The sequence below is a fragment of the Brachycentrus maculatus genome, unplaced genomic scaffold (genome assembly GCF_059751285.1).
Source record: "Brachycentrus maculatus isolate JH-2025_06_01 unplaced genomic scaffold, ASM5975128v1 h1tg000043l, whole genome shotgun sequence".
Classification (NCBI taxonomy): Eukaryota; Metazoa; Arthropoda; class Insecta; order Trichoptera; family Brachycentridae; genus Brachycentrus; species Brachycentrus maculatus.
Window position 1 is genome coordinate 423,842 of NW_028280797.1, and position 20,942 is coordinate 444,783.

The following is a 20,942-nucleotide window of genomic DNA, read 5'->3' on the forward strand; positions in this document are numbered from 1 at the left end:
CACTGAATTGTATTGACGCAGTGTTATCTTGATTGTTACTTGCATGAAGGCAAGGTGATGACTCCTGCGCTTCAGGGTAATATTGTCCAGAGTAATATTGAATCAATATTAGAGTGTACAATCACTTATATTTATTTTCACCTCCAGAATTTCACGGGAGACAACTACGGACGAGATGAGAGAAGCTTTTTATACTAAGGAGAAACTCTTTCATTTGTATGTGAGGTTCGAATCCTGGATTATATACACATACTATCGCTCTGTCTGCCTCCAAAGTGTAATGGTCAGCACGCTCGGCTACCGTTCTGGAGGTCCCGGGTTCGATTCCCAGGGGGGTCGAATAAATATAAGTGATTTTTTCACTGTAATATTTATTGAATATTACCCTGGACTGGTACCTAAAGCGAAGGGCTGATCACCTTTCCTTCGTGTGTAAACGATCAAGATAACACTGTGTTCACATAAAGCAGTGCCCTATGCACCATTGGGGTGCGGATAAAGGTTTATTATTATTATCGCTCAGGGAGGCATACTGCCCAACATTTTGGCCACGCTCCAGGCCGAGAAGACCGAGAAGAAGGCTCAGCCGATTGACAACGTTTTTCTTTATTACTTTTTATCTCTCATTTTCATTTTCATATCATAATTCATATATGTATAAGCGCCCATGAGGTAGTTTTTTTTACGAAAATGGCGCTATATAAACCATCCAAAATTATTATTATATACTCGAGTTATTCACACACTATATTAATCAAACTCGTAACACAGTATGTGCGAGTTCACAACAGCCATCTATGTTGGATATTTTAATGTTCAGAATATGACAGATGCAAAAATTCGTATACAAGCCATTAATGTTTCTTAAAAGAAATCTCAAGGACTCGTTCGTATATCCCTCACTCCTTTCAACAACGTCATAAATCAAAAATTGTCAATTTTCAGTTGTGCATGTTTTCGGAATGCCCAGAAAATGTACTATATCCCAGCAAAAGCGGCATATTTTTTACTTAATATTTACCCGCTACAGGGCAGAAAGTGTTGTTTTTGCATTTTTAAGAAAAGGTATTGTTTAATTATTTTTTTAAATATACTCAATATTTTTCAAATGGAGAAAAAACATTCGGGTTTTACCTAAAAAGATCTGTTGCACAGTAAAAAGTTCAATAAGTGGCTTGATATTTATTTTTAATACATTGTTTTATATTTTTGAACTTTTAAAACGTTCTCCTGAAAAATCAAGTTTTTTGATTTATGATGTTCTTGAAAGGAGTGAGCGATATATGAGTCACCCGTAGCGAATGTGTTGAACACTTTATTTATTTAACTCACAAAATAGTAATTATATTTTAAAAAACAATTATTTAAAATTTAAAATGAAATTATTAATATATATATTTGGCACTTTTTATACAAAATAAATATGTATATCTAACTTGAAATGTATACAAAATATCGTTGGTGTACTGGCAAAAAACGTCAAGTTGAAAATATGCAATTTTGAATTAACCCTTTCCGGTCCCGCAAAATTAAAAAAGAAAATCTAGGTAGACAGTTACATTCCAATTGGTAAAAATTCCTTTGTCCTCTGCTCCACATACTGTTGTAATAGATACGAGTGACAAAAATGTAAGCTTGGAATATAAATAAATAATACTAATGATGAAAAAAATATGGAATAACATCCGACATGGGACCTATGAAGAAAAAATCCATGTCGAATGAGATTCCACATTGAACCAGTAAGAGTTAATAATGCATATAATAATGTTTTCAACATTCTACAAACTGGCAAATTACACTAAGTAGCTTGAAATGTCATATATATGTGTTTTAAAAGTACAAGTTTAATAGCGGGTATTTTATTCGTCCACTGTATACACTGCGTCCGCCTCCGTAGTGTAATGGTCAGCACGCTCGGCTACCGTTCTGGAGGTCCCGGGTTCGATTCCCAAAGGGGGGTTAAAAATAAATATAAGTGATTTTTTCACTGTAATATTTATTCAATATTACCATGGACTGGCACCTGAAGCGGAGGGCTGATCACCTTTCCTTCATGTGTAAAACGATCACGATAACACTGCGTTTATAAGACACAGTGCCCTATGCACCATTGGGGTGCGGATAAGGGTTTTATATATATATATATATATATATATATATATATATATATATATATATATATATATATATATATATATATATATATTTATATTATATTTTATTCAGGCAAAAAGCTATAAATAACAGGGATTATTCAAACAGGGATTTTAGAGTAAACGTTTTTTGCCAGTATGCCCTCGATACAATGTATAGGAGAATAATACAACAAATTATCAACCTAATCGTAAAAAAAGCACACATTAAATGCAAATTGTTCATAGTCGTTGGAAATTTTGTTCGTAAAAATACAAGTAAAAGCAAAAAAGTAAGTCTTACTAGAAGTCAGCGGGCGTGTTTAATTATTACATGACTCGTTTCTCCAAATTGACTTCGTAATCATTAATTTCTCATCCATTTCCTATAACCAGTAATCTGTAGCCAACTACTGGTCGTCGTAGTAGTGTAGTGTGAAAGAAATTATAAAAAATACTTCACAAATAAACACAAAATACAAATTCAAATTCCGTTTCTTAAAAATTAAAGATAAAAAACACACAATAAGATAAGATTCACATACAAAACGGTATGAAAAAAACAAACAATACAAGAGATCGGTTGAATGCGTGAAAGGATATTAAACGCGCATTTTCGACATCTCAACATAGATGAAGAAGAATATGGAATTTATGTACTAATTTTTACATCAAACACAGATTTTTTGAGTCTACTAAGTTTGAGTCTACTAAAATCTGTGTTTGTCCGCCTCCGTAGCGTAATGGTCAGCACGCTAGGCTACCATGCTGGAGGTCCCGGGTTCGATTCCCAAGAGGGTCAAAATAAATATTAGTGATTCTTCAGTCTAATATTTATTTAATATGACCCTGGACTGGTACCTGAGGCGGAAGGCTGATCACCTTTCCTCCGTGTATTTAACGATCAAGATAACACTGCTTCTATACGATGCAGTGCCCTATGCACCATTGGGTGCGGATAAGGGTTTGAGAGAGAAAATATGTGTTTCATTTAAAAATTAATATGTACATAAATTAAAATGGAGTTCTACAAATTAAATGCCAAACCAATAAATAAGAATATGGAAGTCTGGGCATTTACGGGGGTTACGACCGTCATAGGCGTCATTGAGTGATCACTTTACACACGTGTAACATTCAACAATTCTACCCATGATTGACGACCACACTACACAAATTCTCAGAAGTTCTATATATATATATATGATCCAATTTCGAAACATTGTACAAGAATCACTAGAATTTTTCACAAGAAACATCTTTTGGTGAGATGAAGAAGCTTTTTTACTGAGCAGAAACTCTCAATATTTGTATATTTATATCGGCTGTCCAAACTTAAAACACCGTAAGGGACATTTTTTTTGTAGTAGGTTTTTTTTTGCATTTTTGGACTAAGCAGAATCTACTTAGTGCAAAAATGCAAAAAAAAACGTACTGCAAAAAAAAATGTCCCTTGCTGTGTTTTGAGTTTGGACAGCCGATATGTATATATATATATATATACACACACACACACACATATATATGTAATAAAATAACTAGGTACCTACCTATACTTTTCATTAAGTACTTACATATAGTAATATACATATATTATCATCATTGAACTGTACCGATCTTCACAACTTTTATCCATGAACAATTTTAATATTTCAATTTTTTTCTCATCCGTTGTCACCTCAAAACGTTTGCATTCTTTTTCAAAAATATCCATCCACTGGTTTCGCATAAGGATTTTTACTGTGAATTTTCTTCCCCAAGGGAGATGTAATAAAATGTATGGGTAGGTACCTAGTTATTTTATTACATATATATATACATATATATATATATATATATATATATATATATATATATATATATATATATATATATATATATATATCCTGAAATCATTGCTTTATTATTAATGTACCAATCAATGGCCTCTGAGCCGGGATGATCTCTCTCCGGGAAGCTCGAGTTATCTCATAGATCCGAGTGTCAATTTGGAAGATACTTGTCACCAAAACTTATAAGGGTGTCTCTCTTCTCCACTGGAAGGCGTTAGTCTTAACGGCCGGGTTGTTGGAGCTGGCCGATGCTGCCAACGCCACTCCGGTTCTGCGGAGATTTGCGGCTGCCGAATCTAAAAGAAAAAATATTATTAATATTCATTTAAAATCTAGAAAGCATGTCATTAACACATTGTTGTCAGGCGGTTTTTTCATGAACCCTGATTTGTCCTCCTCTGTAGTTTAATGGTCAGCACGCTCGGCTACCGTACTGCAGGTCCCGGGTTCGATTCCCAGGGGGGGGAGGGGTCAAATTAATATGAGTGATATATAATAAATATAAATATATCACACTAATATTTATTCAATATCACCCTGGACTGGTACCTGAAGCGGAGGGCTGATCACCCTACCTTCATATGTTAATTATCAACATAACACTGCTTTTAAATGATGCAGTGCCCTATGCACCATTGGGTGCATAGGGCACTGCATTATGAACCATGGGTCCCAGTTGATGAACAAAACCGCCCGACAACAATGTGCTAAGGGTAAGACCCAGAACTCTGTTGCGTTCTGCTGGAAACCTAACAACTATTATGATTCTTAGAAGGGACGATATATATATATTAATTTGTTATAATTACCCAAGCCGTTTCGGACATTTGCCACGAGTCGCATGGCCGGGTTTGTGACGATTCCGTTTCTTTTGGACTTACTTGCAGCGCTAGAACAAAACAGTGCATGTGATATGCGATAACTCTCCCTTAATCCTTAAAACCTGCACTTTTATAGGCTTGTCTGCAGGTAGGATAGCAAGGATAGGGAAGGTAGATGTGAAAAATACATGACAAACACCCAGATCAATTGAAAATTAATCTTTCTTGAATATGTTTTGCGATTGGCGGGAATCGAACCCGATGCGATGCCAGTTTCACAGTCAAGCGGCTACTCAACTACTCCATGACACCCGTCTATACCTCAAATAAGACAACAGCGTAATTATTTAACTGTTAGAGTGCTCAGGATCGATATATCGCTCACTCCTTTCAAGAACGTCATAAATCAAATAACTTGATTTTTCAGGAGAATGTTTTTCAAGTTTAAAAATATAATACAATGTATTAAAAATAAATATCAAGCCACTTACTGAACTTTTTACTGTGCAACAGATCTTTTAGGTAAAACCCGATTTTTTTTTCTACATTTGAATAATATTAAGTATATTCAAAAAAATAATTAAACAATATCTTTTCTTCAAAATGCAAAAACAACACTTTCTGCCCTGTAGCGGGTAAATATTAAGTTAAAAATATGCGCTTTTGCTGGGATATAGTACATTTTCTGGGCATTCCGAAAACATGCACAACTGAAAATTGGCGATTTTTGATACGACAATTTGATATTTTTGATATGACGTTGTTGAAAGGAGTGAGCGATATGTTCTCCACCAATACCAACAAAAAAATACTAAAATCGATCAATATTTGAGTAAAATATTGGAGATTTTGTACAGACCTAATAAAAAGGACAATTTTTGTAAAATCTTCAGTAATTATATCGTACATAAAAGGAAAAATCTCAGCACTAAAACGGTTAGTAAAGATATTTCGACAGTTATTTATTATTTTAACAGTTAATTATTTAAACAATACCAAAAGCCCAAAATATGACCTAAAAGAAAGCATTTTTGATGCAGAGAAGGAAGCCATATTTAAAAAAATAAATACACAAAACAACTAGAAAATAATCAGCGAAATAAAGAATTGTGAAGTATTGCAGGCGAATATGCGAATTTGCGGCGTTATCGACCCGTCAACGCAGCGGACTCGTCACCACCAACCTGTTGACGAGAGTTGTACGTTGTAGTTGTGATTGTACTCATGAATGACAGCCACACTATTCAAATTTTTGGAACTCCTACATATAACATAAACCTCACGGCGCTTTATGTGTAAATTCACTAGTGCCATCTGTGATTGATTTATGACAGCTTTAACTTAGCAGAGGCGCTTGGCAAAAACTGATGAGGCGATAGGGCGAAAATATGACAAAACGAATAAGACAGACAAATCGCTCAGTCCTTTCAAGAACGTCATAAATCAAAAATCGACAATTTTGAGTTGTGCATGTTTTCGTAATGCCCAGAAAATGTACTATATCCCAGCAAAAGTGGCATATTTTTAACATAATATTTACCCGCTACAGGGCAGAGAGTGTTATTTTTGCATTTTGAAGAAAATGTATTGTTTAATTATTTTTTTAAATATACTAAATATCTTTCAAATGGAGAAAAAATATTCAGGTTTTACCTAAAAAGATCTGTTGCACAGTAAAAAGTTAAATAAGTGGCTTGATATTTATTTTTAATGCATTGTATTTTATGTTTGAACTTTAAAAACGTTCTCCTGAAAAGTTTTTTGAATTATGACGTTCTTGAAAGGAGTGAGCGAAATGAGCTATGTGACAAATCTTGATTGATATAAGATATTGTATCCATTGTGCATATTTTATCGTTTTTAGGGATGAACCTTATTAATTTATTATGAATAATGTTGTCCGCCTCCGTAGTGCAATGGTCAGCACGCTCGGCTGCCGTACTGGAGGTTTCGGGCTCAAAATAAATATGGGTGATTTTATAAAATTAAACAACTTTGTTTTAGCCACTTTTTTATTAATACAATTTAATCTACCGGTTTCGATAAGAACCTTGTCATCACCAGGGTTTGTTAAATTCAATAAACCCTGATGACGACAAGGTTTTTTGTCGAAACCGGTAGTTTAAATTGTATCAATAAAAAAGTGGTTAAAACAAGGTTGCTTCATTTTATAAAGTTTATAAAATGTGCCACAAAGTATCTGCGGAAAACATTCAAGAAATGGCTGATTTTCACTCTCATATTTATTTAATATCACCCTGGGCTGGTACAAGAGGCGCAGGACTTATCACCTTGCTTTCATGCAATAAACGATCAAGGTAACACTGCATTCATATGATGCAGTGCCCTATGCACCATTGGGGTGCAGATAAGGGTTAAAAGAAAGAAGAAACAATATATATATATATATATATATATATATATATATATATATATATTGGTCAAAACACATCGCTTACTCCTTTCAAGAACGTCATAAATCAAAAACTTGATTTTTCAGGAGAACGTTTTTAAAGTTTAAAAATATAATACAATGTATAAAAAATAAATATCGAGCCACTTATTGAACTTTTTACTATGCAACAGACCTTTTTAGTTTCTCCATTTGAAAAATATTTAGTATGTTTCTAAAAATAATCCAACAGTATCTTTTCTTCAAAATGCAAAAACAACACTTTCTGTCCAGTAGCGGGTAAATAGGTTAAAAATATGTCTCTTTTGCTGGGATATAGTACATTTTCTGGGCATTCCGAAAACATGCACAACTGAAAATTGACAATTTTTTATTTATGACGTTCTTGAAAGGAGTGAGCGATATGTAAAAAAAATTATTTGTAAAAGTTATTTAAGGCTCTTATTTTTGCAACATTCAAAACGTCAAAAAGACGAGTAGAGTGTCCGATATCACATCATAGTGAATGTTCGGACACTCGGTTACAACTCTCCGGACACTCGGTTACAACTCTCGCCGTGGCGGGGCGCGGGCCGGTCGACGGGGCCAAGCCGGGCAGCGGGCGGGGCGTGCGGGCGCTACTCACGCAATGGGGGGGCTCGACTTTTTCCTGCGCGCGATCTTCCCGATCGAGCCCGCGATCTTACGGCACGACATCCGCGCCGAGGACTGCCCGGGACTCGGTCGCGCCGCGCTGCCGGACGGGTAATTCGGAAAACACACCGCGTTAGGAATGCCGGGGAGTGGGGGGGGGGAGATATTGGGGCCTCATTTAAACGGGATACAAATCCGCCATGAATTGTCTGCTCGTGAACAAAATCAAGCTTGGATATGAGAGAAACCTCTATATTGAACGATCAGCGTTTAATAATCAATTGTTTAATACCGATATGTACTAATGTTTTGCCGCAAGAGAATAAACACACACTTAGGTGTGTGTATTGCATATCTATGTATGCCTAAGAGGCGGCAACAAACACACTGTGAAGTGTGTGTATTGCATATCTATATACACATAAGGGGCGGCAACTAACACACACTGAGGCGTTTGTATTGCATATCTATCTAAATAGGTCAAGTGGTTGGCAATAAACACACACTCAGGTGAGTGTATTGCACATCTATGTATGCCTAAGAGGCGGCAACAAACACACTGTGAAGTGTGTGTATTGCATATCTATCTATATAGGTCTAGGGGGCAGCAACGAACACACACTGAGGTGTGTGTATTGCTTATTCATATACGCCTAGGGGGCAGCAACAAACACACACTCAGGTGTGTGTATTGCATATCTATGTATGTACGCCTAAGAGGCGACAACAAACACACACTCAGGTGTGTGTATTGCATATCTATGCCTAGAGGGCGGCAATAATTACACATTCAGGTGTGTGTATTGCCTAGAGGGCGGCAACAATTACACATTCAGGTGTGTGTATTGCATATCTATGTACTTCTAAGAGGCGGCAACAAACACACACTCAGGTGTGTGTATTGCATATCTATGTATGTACGCCTAAGAGGCGACAACAAACACACACTCAGGTGTGTGTATTGCATATCTATGCCTAGAGGGCGGCAACAATTACGCATTCAAATGTGTGTATTGCATATCTATGTCCTTCTAAGAGACGGCAACAAACACACACTCAGGTGCGTGTATTGCATATCTATATACGCGTAGAGAGCGGCAACAAACACACATTCAAGTGTGTATTAGGGCAACAAACACACAAGTGCATATGCAGACCTAAAAGGCATCGACTGAGACGGAGTCAGGCGTATCAATCAATGATATCTGGCACATTCGATTTTCTAAAAATCATTTTTAAATGAGACACCAATACCACTTTGAATTATCATAATAAGATGCGTGATAAGTCAAACTGTTTTTTGCTACAGGTAGCCCTCGTAAAAAGAAAAAAATCAACCGATATCATCTCAATCAAGTAACCGAAAAAGTAATCGTTATCCATAAGTAACTAACTAACTAACTAACCATCACGCCGCTTCCCCGCAGGGGTAGGCAGAGAGAATCGAACGCCACACCACTCTGTCCTTGCAAACATTCTTTGCCTCTTCTACATTCATGCATCTCCTCATACATACCCGACGATTATTACGACTCCTGACCCGGCCGCTTTCAAGTATTTGACATACCTGATTGTGCCAAGTTTTCCTCGGTCGTCCTCTGCTTCTTTTTCCAACTACATTCGCTCCATAAATTTGTTTAACCGTTCTTTCTTCACTCATACGCTCCACATGTCCAAACCATCTCAACACACCTTTCTTAATTTTATCGATAATGCTTATCTCAGCCTTACATTCTTTCCTTATTTCATCATTCGAACATCTATCAAACATCGTTTTGCCACACATTCGTCTGAGGGATCGCATTTCGACTGCATTCAGTCTGCTGTCATCCTTCTATCCATAAGTCACATCTCTATGTATATATGAGCACCAAGTAGATCGGTTCTATTGCAAATGATTATTCAATAAAATTAAGATTTTTTCCCATCCACAAAATATACATTTACAATTTGTTGAATTCACATTGAAAAAATTTAAATTTTAGGGACTTTTCAAGGAAAGCATATTTTTACGACCTATTTGTTCAAAAGTCTTTCATAAGTTGATTGACGAATTTGGACAATTCGCTCACTCCTTTCAACAGTCAAAAAAACCGTCTATTTTCAGTTGTGCATGTTTTCTGAATGCCCAGAAAATGTACTATATCCCAGCAAAAGCGGCATATTTTTAACTTAATATTTACCCGCTACAGGGCAGAAAGTGTTGTTTTTGCATTTTAAAGAAAAAGTATTATTTTATTATTATTTTTAAATATAATAAATAATAAAACCCTTATCCGCACCCCAATGGTGCATAGGGCACTGCGTCAAATAAACTCAGTGTTATCTTGATCGTTTACACATGAAGGAAAGGTGATCAGCCCTCCGCTTCAGGTACCAGTCCAGGGTAATATTGAATAAATATTACAGTGAAAAAATCACTTATATTTATTTTACCCCCCTTGGGAATCGAACCCGGGACCTCCAGAACGGTAGCCGAGCGTGCTGACCATAACACTACGGAGGCGGACAGATTTAGTATATTTTTAAATATACTAAATATTTTTCTGGTGGAGAAAAAACATTCAAGTTTTACCTTAAAAGATCTGTTGCACAGTAAAAAGTTCAACAAGCGGCTTGATATTTATTTTTAATACATTGTATTATATTTTTAAACTTTAAAAACGTTCTCCTGAAAAATCAAGTTTTTTGATATATGATGTTGTTGAAAGGAGTGAGCGAATTGTCTAAGTTTGTTGATCAATTTGTGATATTGATTTTTAACATTAGGTTATCAGAGGGCCACCTGAGTTTAAAAATAGGTAGGTACTGCAAAACAAAGTTTTAAAAAAATGCAAAGGACTATAGAATGAAGAGAGAAAAGGTCAAACTACATAGGCTCCATTAGGGCGCTTGTCCACTGCCCGGAATTCCGTGTAATTTTGCCGTCCGGCACATCAGTTAGCGTTTTAAAACGACGGTTAGCTCGGATTGGCTTGTGCTTCTGTCCATCTTTCTTCGGATCGGAGCTCTTGATCGGTGCGTGAACATGTTGCGCGTAAATTCCACCACGCAAAACTGCCGTAGTTGCTTTCATTTTTCAAAACCGGACTGCCAGACGGTGAAATCCTGTGTAGTGGACAAACGCCCTTACTACTATAGATATGTATTTTTTTACTGTTGAAATAATTAAATTGAATTAACAGACAGTACACTTCCGATTTTCTAGGGTAGATGCTGACGAAAAATCCCATATAATCAATTTCCCCGTTACATGGAAATTTTTTTATAAAAAGGCAAATTTAAAACTGCGCTATATGCACTTAGCCTCCGTAGTGTAATGGTCAGCACGCTCAGCTACCGTTCTGGAGGTCCCGGGTTCGATTCCCAGGGGGGGTTAAATAAATCTAAGTGATTTTTTCACTATAATATTTATTCATTATTACCCTGGACTGGTACCTGAAGCGGAAGGCTGATCACCTCTCCTTCGTGTGAAAATGATCAAGATAACACTGTGTTTATAATGCAGTGCCCTATGCACCATTGGGGTGCGGAAAAGGGTCTGAATGAAAAAATGAAAATATGCACTTATATATGTATATTGCTCACTCCTTTCAACAACGTCATAATATCAAAAAATTGATTTTTCAGGAGATCTTTTTTAAAGTTAAAGAATATGTATAATGAAATGTATTAAAAATAAATATCAAGCCACTTATTGAATTTTTTACTGTACAACAGATCTTTTTAGGTAAAACCTGAAGGTTTTTTCTCAATTTGAAAAATATTTAGTATGTTTAAAAAAATAATTAAACAATACCTTTTCTTCAAAATGCAAAAACAAAACTTTCTGCCCTGTAGCGGGTAAATATTAAGTTAAAAATATGCCGCTTTTGCTGGGATATAGTACATTTTCAGAGCATTCTGAAAACATGCACAACTGAAAATTGACAATTTTTGATATATGACATTGTTGAATGGAGTGAGCGATATATCACTCACTCCTTTCAAGAACGTCATAAATCAAAAATCGACAATTTTCAGTTGTGCATGCTTGAGGAATGCCCAGAAAATGTACTATATCCCAGCAAGAGGCTAATTTTTACAAAATATTTACCCGCTACAGGGCAGAAAGTGCTGTTTTTGCATTTTGAAGAAAAGGTATTGTTTAATTATTTTTTTAAATATACTAAATATTTTTCAAATGGAGAAAAAACCTTCAGTTTTTACCTAAAAAGATCTGTTGCAAAGTAAAAAGTTCAGTAAGTTGCTTGATATTTATTTTTAATACATTGTATTATATTTTTAAACTTTAAAAATGTTCTACTGAAAAATCAAGTTTTTTGATTTATGACATTCTTGAAAGGAGTGAGCGATATATGTATACATATTTGAACTAGCATTTGTAAGAAGGTGAAATATCCAAATGTGATACGAGTGGGATAACTCCCCTTTTTATAAATAGTGTTTCATTTCAAATCAATAGTATTTTCTGCCAGCCAAATAGGCTCCAAAGTATTTGATTTTTTTCAAAATCACAAAGGAATTTTGAAAGAAATCAAAACGTGCGAGGGCGCAACTCCCTTCCTGCTCCTACCTGTCCCTCTGCTCGCCGGCGGTGGGCGGCGAGTGCTTGTTCTCGCGGCCGAGGATGATGCGCATATGAGTGTCCCGGCAGAAGTGGCGGTCCGTCGGGTTCGGGTTGGCCTGCCCGCCCGGAGATGAGAATTGCGCCGGCACAGCAGACAGGATGCCTGAAAATTTGTTTTATTTATTTATTTAAACTTCATGTACAGAAAAGAAATTATATACATTGACGGGCTTATTGCTAAAAAGCAATATCTTCCGACCAACCAAAAACAGACTAGTGATATTGATCAAAACGTTTGATACCTTATATCGTAGTCATACAGGAGAAAGTGACCAAGTGCATTTTTTACAAAAACGTGATTATTGACTATTTGATATCTTACTAGCTTAATGTTGCCCTGAGAAAATCCCAAAGCGATTTTAAACTTGGAAGTATAATATATTGACTTGTTAAAAATGACTAACTGCATTGATGTTTATTTTCCTGCCAAGCAAAAGTGACTTAAATGGCCCTCCTGAACATTTTACGTTTTGTTAGTTGGTCACTTTCTCCTGTATGGCTACGATATGTATAGCTATAAACAAACAGCTGTTTGCAATCAGAGGGACGATAGTACTTGAACATTAAAAAAAACATAAATTACAAATTGATGATAATAAGGAAGGCAAAGGAAGAAGGGAGTTTAGGGAAGGAGGTAGAGGGAGAGGGTTTGATGGACAGTTAGGATTCTAATGATAGATAGTAATGTCTCAGACGTTTCTTACAAGTTATTAGAGAAGGTGCATTTGTTTACGCGGAGAGGTAATTCATTCCATAGTCTGGCCGCTTGGACAGAGAAGGAATTACTGAAGAATGACGTGTTATGGCGAGGAAAATGGAAAGTGTCCTTTCTTGGGAAGAACCAAGTGATAGACCATGATCTGAGAGGTATATAAAATTTTCAGCAAGATATTTAGGTGCATTGGGATACTATGGGTGACATATTGACGACAACAAAATAGCCGCAAGTCTGGCAAAAGGAATGGAAATTCTTGGGTTATATATATATATATATATATATATATATATATATATATATATATATATATATATATATATATATATATATATATATATATATATATATATATATATATATATATATATATATATATATATATATATATATATATATATATATATATATATATATATATATATATATATATATATGTATATATATGTATATATATGTATATATATGTATATATGTATATATGTATATATGTATATATGTATATATGTATATATGTATATATGTGTATATGTGTATATGTGTATATGTGTATGTGTGTATGTGTGTATGTGTATATATGTATATATGTATATATGTATATATGTATATATGTATATATGTATATATGTATATATGTATATATGTATATATGTATATATGTATATATGTATATATGTATATATGTATATATGTATATATGTATATATGTATATATGTATATATGTATATATGTATATATATATATATATATATATATATATATATATATATATATATATATATATATATATATCAGATCAATCAGAACCTAAAATCTGGCGGTGTCAAAAGTCTGCGTAATCGGAGGGCATGTATGACTAGATGTATGGAAGTGAAGGAGGCGAGGAGTGTATGTCAGGACAGAAGAGTGTGGCGTTCCATCCTCTCTGCCTACCCCTGCGGAGAAACGGCGTGATGGTAGTAGTAGTAGTAGTAGTATATATATATATATATATATATATATATATATATATATATATATATATATATATATATATATATATATATAAGACAATCTCCTCAATCAATCAAGAAGGCAGATCTCCTGGCTCCGGGATATACCAGATTGGATCAGGACTGTCTAGAGCTGCCCTTGATGTCAGGGGGACACGACACGCACAGAAGAATAATGTGTTAACACTATTTATGATTCACTGTCTGTGAATTGGGCGACGGTTGGGTTGATAGTTACCAATCTGCGGCTGCGTAGGGCTGCAGACGTCGCTCAGGGGGCTGTGCGGGGGCGTGGCGTAGAGCGGCGAGGTGGGGGCGCCCCCGCGCCTGCCGCAGCGAGCCACCTGCTGCGCAAACGTCAGGGCGAGGGTGCTGCGGTTCTGTTAAAGACAAAATCACATTTTGTATAACGTGTGATGAGAAAAATCATATTATTCTCAATGTTATTGAGTTTTGAAGCATTTTCATTGCGGTTAGACATTTAAACTTAACCCCTAACTGAAATTTTTATGTCTACCGGTTAAGGCAGGGGTTCCCAATCTTTTTCAGCCCGCGGCGCACTTCCAAGTTAAGTATTTTGTCACGGCGCCCTACTTTAGTAAGACATTTGGAATAGATAACGTGACTATATACATATCGCTCACTCCTTTCAAGAACGTCATAAATCAAAAATCGTCAATTTTCAGTTGTGCATGTTCAATTCAATTCAATTCAATTTATTGAATAAAAAAATAATATATACATAACAAACAATATTCAAGGCGTATATATTAAAAGTAAGCAAGAAGACTTAAAGGTGTAGAAGAATCCCGCTTCGGAAAACTCCTTCGGACACATGGAACACATGTTTTCGGAATGCCCAGAAAATGTATTATATCCCAGCAAAAGAGGCATATTTTTAACTAAATATTTACCCGCTACAGGGCAGAAAATGTTGTTTTTGCATTTTGATGAAAAGGTATTGATTAATTATTTTTTTAAATATACTAAATATTTTTCAAATGGAGAAAAAACCTTCAGGTTTTACCTAAAAAGATCTGTTGCACAGTAAAAAGTTCAATAAGTGGCTTGATGTTTATTTTTAATACATTGTATTATATTTTTAAACTTTAAAAGATATATTGAAGACACCAGTAGTCTCCGAAGAGGTCGGGGAGCAGTCCCGGACTTACCGCTGGCGGCTCGGGAGCCGGCGCCTGGTGCTGCAGCGGGAGGGCCGCCTCCTGGTGCGAGGAGCTGACTGTGGAAGAGGTGAGGTTGGAGCTGCTCTTGGTGGAGTTGGAGCTGTGCACGCTGCGGCGCTTCGAGTCCGGGGAACCTGAGACGCGATGCAATAGGCTTTTTAGATGTGTGTTTATATATGTATAAATATATATACATGTATATATTATTTAAAAAAAAATCTTATTTATTTATTTATGGTTCACAAACAATGAAAAACATATTACAATAAATGAAATACAAATTGTTTGAATGTTTTTCATCAATTAGATGAGAACACAACAAGCTTACAGAAACGATAAAGGTGCAGGTTAAACACATATCGCTCACTCCTTTCAAGAACGTCATAAATCAAAAATCGTCAATTTTCACTTGTGCATGTTTTCGGAATGCTCAGAAAATGTGCTATATCCCAGCAAAAGAGGCATATTTTTAACTTAATATTTACCCGCTACAGGGCAGAAAGTGTTGTTTTTGCATTTTGAAGAAAAGGTATTGTTTTATTATTTTTTTTAAATAAAATACTTATTTTTCAAATGGAGATAAATTCTTCAGGTTTTACCTAAAAAGATCTGTTGCGCAGTAAAAAGTTCAATAAGTGGCTTGATATTTATTTTTAATACATTGTATTATATTTTTAAACTTTAAAAACGTTCTCCTGAAAAATCAAGTATTTTGATTTATGACGTTCTTGAAAGGAGTGAGCGATATACAGAATAGAAATTTGGTTGTAAAAAAGGGTAAAAACAATTAAAAGCAATGAAATAAGAAAAATTAAAATTAAAATTAATAAGTATATTTCATCAGGAATTAATGCAAAAGGTATTACGATGAAGAGGCCATATTTATTATTTATGATATACAATGAATTTGCGGTATAATTTAGTTATGTTATTTTTACGTTGTACGATTTCATATATTTCTAGATTGGCTGGGTATTGGTACACACTTGGGTATTGGGACGGGAAGGGTATTTCTACCTTCTGCGCCGGCCTCATTTCAAAGGCAGAAAAGAAGGAATTGTCCAATGTTTTCATATGAATACTGTATAGCAATCTCTTTGTTAAGGTCTAAACTATTATCAAATCCCGTTGCCAGCGGTCCACAGTTGTAAAAAAACACCCGTCCGAAATATGTTAAGAGAGTGGTTCCACTGTAGCACTGCAGATAAAGCAAAAAGTGCCATGAAGATTGCCAACCTTCAGTGTAGAGTTAACACAATAAAAAATAGAAGATGGTCAACCAATGGTCTCTAGATATTTTTACATCAATTCAAAACCTTTTTTGAATGCCGGAACTCATTGGAAGTCTTCCTGAATTACCTTGGTTATGTCCGGACAGCGGAATGGGAGAGAGTCGGGCGCTAGTCAAGGAGGCTGTGCATGGCTTTGTCTCCGCAGTAGAACCTGTACAAAAATTACATCCAGTAAAGATATGTTTTATTATTGATTGATTTGGCATAAACTTTGCATAATGACATGAGATGATCCAAATATAAAAATAAAACACTTGTATAAGATCAGTACTTTTATAAGGTGTTGAATCGTGGAGCCTCAAAGTCAGCACTATGAACCGACTAGAGGCATTCTAAATGTGGCTACATCGTATTCTATGGACTGATATGGTTAGCAAATATGCTTCAAAGAGCAAGAGCAGGGAGACAGTTGCTGACTGATATCAAGGTCCGGCAGGTGTCCTATCTGGGGCATGTGCTGAGAGGAGACAAGTACGAGCTATTGCACCTAATAAAGCTTTCTGCTGGGTGCAATAACTTGTACGTGTCTCTTTTTACTACTCGGCATTTGTCTGATCTAGCGTCCTGCTACCCGCACTCAGTCGCTGCATGACGGCGCTCGGCACGGATGTGGTGTCCCTATGACTCAGTTGGTACTTGCTGCAAGCTGCGTAATACTATTTCCATACAAATATTAACTGGGGTCTTTTGTTACCCCCTTTCGAATCACGTGTAATTTTTGGATGGTCAGCACATGAAAGATTAATGTATTTCTTAGACTCTTGTATAAGAACATCAACATTGATGGTCTTATACAAGGGTTGTTCCGCCCGTTTGGGATCTAGTTAGATGGGCTCACCGCTGGTGTTGGTGCCGACGGCTGCTTCCGGCTGCAGCGTGGCCGGAGCCGCCCCCCAGCGCTCCAGCAGCCGGCAGACGTGCAGGTGGCCGGCCCTCAGGGCCACCTTAGCCGGAGTCCGACCTGGAAAAAGAATATTACTATTATAGGTATTTATAACAGTTTTATAGGATTATCTACAATTTGGAGTTATTATTTGACATCTGAACAAAGACAAAGAAGGATACGGAATCTGGGCATTTACACGGATTACAACCGTCATAGGCTCGGTTAAGTGATCACTTTACACACGTGTAACATTTATCAATTCTACTCATGATTGACAACCTTCTTCTTCCTCAAACCCTTATCCGCACCCCAATGGTGCATAGGGCACTGCATCATACAAACGCAGTGTTATCTTGATCGTTAACACATGAAGGATAGGTGATCAGCCATCCGCTTCAGGTACCAGTCCAGGGTAATATTGAATAAATATTAAGAGTGAAAAAATCACTTATATTTATTTGACCCCCCTCTGGGAATCGAAACCGGGACCTCCAGAACGGTGGCTGAGCGTGCTGACCATTACACTACGGAGGTGGACAAAAATCATATACATAATAACAAATAAGAAAATTAAAATAATGTACCCTCAATTAATTTTTCCACGCTGAGGGTAAATTTTACAAAATTTAAATACATACACATAATGAAAAGTACAATATTTAATTAATGTTTTACTTAGTAAATACCACTTTTTCCTACTGTATTACAAAGTAAAACATTAATTAAAAGTGGATAGATTTTACCACAAAGTGACTGCCGAATCAATTAATGAAAAGTACAATTTTTACACAAAAGTCTTTGGCAATTTTAGCATATGTGTGAGAAAAAAGCTCAGCACTACGAAGGTTAACCGGGAATGCGTTTCGTCGCCAACTTACCGCAGTGATCAGAGTGCTTCGGGTTGGCGCCGTGCTGCAAAAGCCACAGGACACACTCCTCGTGCCCTTCCTGGGACGCGATACCTATGAAAGAAGAAGATAATGACAACCGACTTCCCGTACCGAGATTGCTCATGCCCGGCGAGACTATTAAGCCTAACGACCGAGTTTCCTTATTATGACTAGGTCAGTCGCAAAGCAAATTGTTTGATAATAATAAAACCGTTATCTGCACCCCAATGGTGCATAAGGCACTGCGTCATATAAACGCAATGTTATCTTGATCGTTTACACATGAAGGAAAGGTGATCAGCCCTCCGCTTCAGGTACCAGTCCAGGGTAATATTGAATAAATATTACAGTGAAAAATTTACTTATATTTATTTTACCCCCCTTGGGAATCGAACCCGGGACCTCCAGAACGGTAGCCGAGCGTGCTGACCATTACACTACGGAGGCGGACATTGTACCGTTTACATAATAATAATAAAGAACACATCAATTCATCAAGTTGTTTTAAACTGTTACATGACAGTGTGTACATGTTATAAGTGTTATAAATGTTATATAAAGACTAAAAATAAAATAAAACAAGGCAAAAAAAATATATGAAATATGAAATACATTGTTTTTTAAGAACATGTACCAAAATGAGAATCAATCATGTTTATTAGATTAGATTTAGACAATACAAAAAATAATAATAAAGAAAATAAATTAAATTTTAGTGACAACATTTTGAGTGTGTCCAAACACTTGTTCACAAAATCTGGACTATCTCCAATCACAGGAGTTATTTTCATATTATTTTTTGACATCTCATCAGAGATGAAGAAGAATTTGGAAGCCTGGGCATTTACGGGGCTGACGACCGCCATAGGCTGGTTTAAGTGATCACTTTACACACATGTAACATTCACCAATTCTACCCATTATTGACAACCACACTAATCAAATTCTTGGAAGTTCTGTAAATAAGTAAATGCCCAGACTTCCAAATTCTTCTTCATCTTTGATGAGATGTCAAAAAATAATTTGAAAATTTTAGTTGAGACGTCTGATTTTGTTTGTCAGAACTGAGTGCATATAATGATTGTTCTTGTTGCTTCACGCAAACAATTTTCTAAATGCTCATCAGTGATTCCTGTTATTATTTGAGTTTTAATATGCCTCATTTGACTAAGAAGCTATTCACATGTTTGTGTCCTAATTTAGTTTAATCTCTCTTGGAAGAAACCAAACTGATTGAATTTCCTAATTTAATTTGTCCTAATGTCCTAATTTTGTTTAATCTCTCTTGGAAGAAACCAAACTGATTGAATTTCCTAATTTTGTTGTGTCCTAATGTCCTAATTTTGTTTAATCTCTCTCGGAAGAAACCAAACTGATTGAATTTCCTAATTTAATTTGTCCTAATGTCCTAATTTTGTTTAATCTCTCTTGGAAGAAACCAAACTGATTGAATTTCCTAATTTTGTTGTGTCCTAATGTCCTAATTTTGTTTAATCTCTCTTGGAAGAAACCAAACTGATTGAATATCTTCTTTAACTGTGCATCACAACACATTTCACAATATTTTATTTGAAAAATTCCCCGTAATAAGTCGGTTATAGTAGCTTGTATTCTTATCAATGTGTATTTAAAAGTCGATCGCAAAATGTTGTGATTCTTTGCTAACACGAATACACCATAGATGAAGTTGTCACGATGGTGAGATTTTTTATTTTTATTTTTTTTATTCATTTAATATATTTACATTTTTATTTATAACATAATAACATTTGAATCATTTATACATATGTAGAGCTTTTATATTTCGATTCGCTGTGCCTCTCCATAAAAGAGTCTGTGCTCTTGTGCTTGGAAAGGGACTTACACTCGTGGTTTAATGTTATATAATAAAAGATATAATAGTTTTTTTAATATATTTTTTTAAAGATTTAAATGTATAGAGCTTTAATTTTTTTCTTCCATATGATACTTCCATATGTAAGATATGATACGTCCTACGCCAAGATGGAATGTTCTTTTGGTGGTTTTGTGTACACTTAAAAAAAAAGTTTGCTGGTACCGACACTAGTGTATGGAAGCGAAACATGGAACTGGCAAAGGATGAAAGCAGAGTGAACGCTGTTGAAATGCGCTCCCTCAGACGAATGTGAGGAAAATCATTGTATGACAGAATTAAAAACGAAGATATAAGAAAGGAATGTAAGGCTGAACGAGGAATAATTGAAAAGATTAGGAAGAGTTCTTTACGGTGGTATGGACGTGTGGAGCGAATGGATAACGAGAGAATGACTAAGAAAATATATGTGGCGAATGTGACAGGGAAAACAGAACAAGGAAGACCGAAAAAGACTTGGCACAATCAGATCAATCAGAACCTAAAATCTGGCGGTGTCAAAAGTCTGCGTAATCGGAGGGCATGTACGACAAGATGTATGGATGTGAAGGAGGCGAGGAGTGTATGTCAGGACAGAAGAGTGTGGTATTCCATCCTCTCTGCCTACCCCTTGAATTAGAGAGT

The 20,942-nt window shown here is 35.8% G+C and overlaps 1 protein-coding gene across 2 annotated transcripts in view; it reads right to left on the reverse strand.

Annotated features, from left to right (window-relative positions):
- Window positions 1-4,007: 4,007 nt before the first annotated feature.
- The window catches only part of LOC148312321 (uncharacterized), a 61,445-nt gene continuing 44,510 nt past the window's right edge, over window positions 4,008-20,942 (reverse strand). Inside the window, exons 26-34 of one of the 2 annotated variants that reach the window (XM_088277467.1) lie at window positions 18,413-18,496; window positions 17,487-17,609; window positions 16,716-16,799; window positions 15,345-15,490; window positions 14,411-14,552; window positions 12,411-12,567; window positions 7,827-7,934; window positions 4,777-4,856; window positions 4,008-4,263 (exon numbers count right to left, since the gene is read on the reverse strand). In XM_088277467.1, coding sequence (XP_088133593.1) covers window positions 4,148-4,263; window positions 4,777-4,856; window positions 7,827-7,934; window positions 12,411-12,567; window positions 14,411-14,552; window positions 15,345-15,490; window positions 16,716-16,799; window positions 17,487-17,609; window positions 18,413-18,496 — 1,040 coding nt within the window. In that variant the 3' untranslated portion in view covers window positions 4,008-4,147. The remainder of the gene's footprint in view (window positions 4,264-4,776; window positions 4,857-7,826; window positions 7,935-12,410; window positions 12,568-14,410; window positions 14,553-15,344; window positions 15,491-16,715; window positions 16,800-17,486; window positions 17,610-18,412; window positions 18,497-20,942) is intronic. The other variant, XM_088277468.1, reaches the window with a different exon arrangement.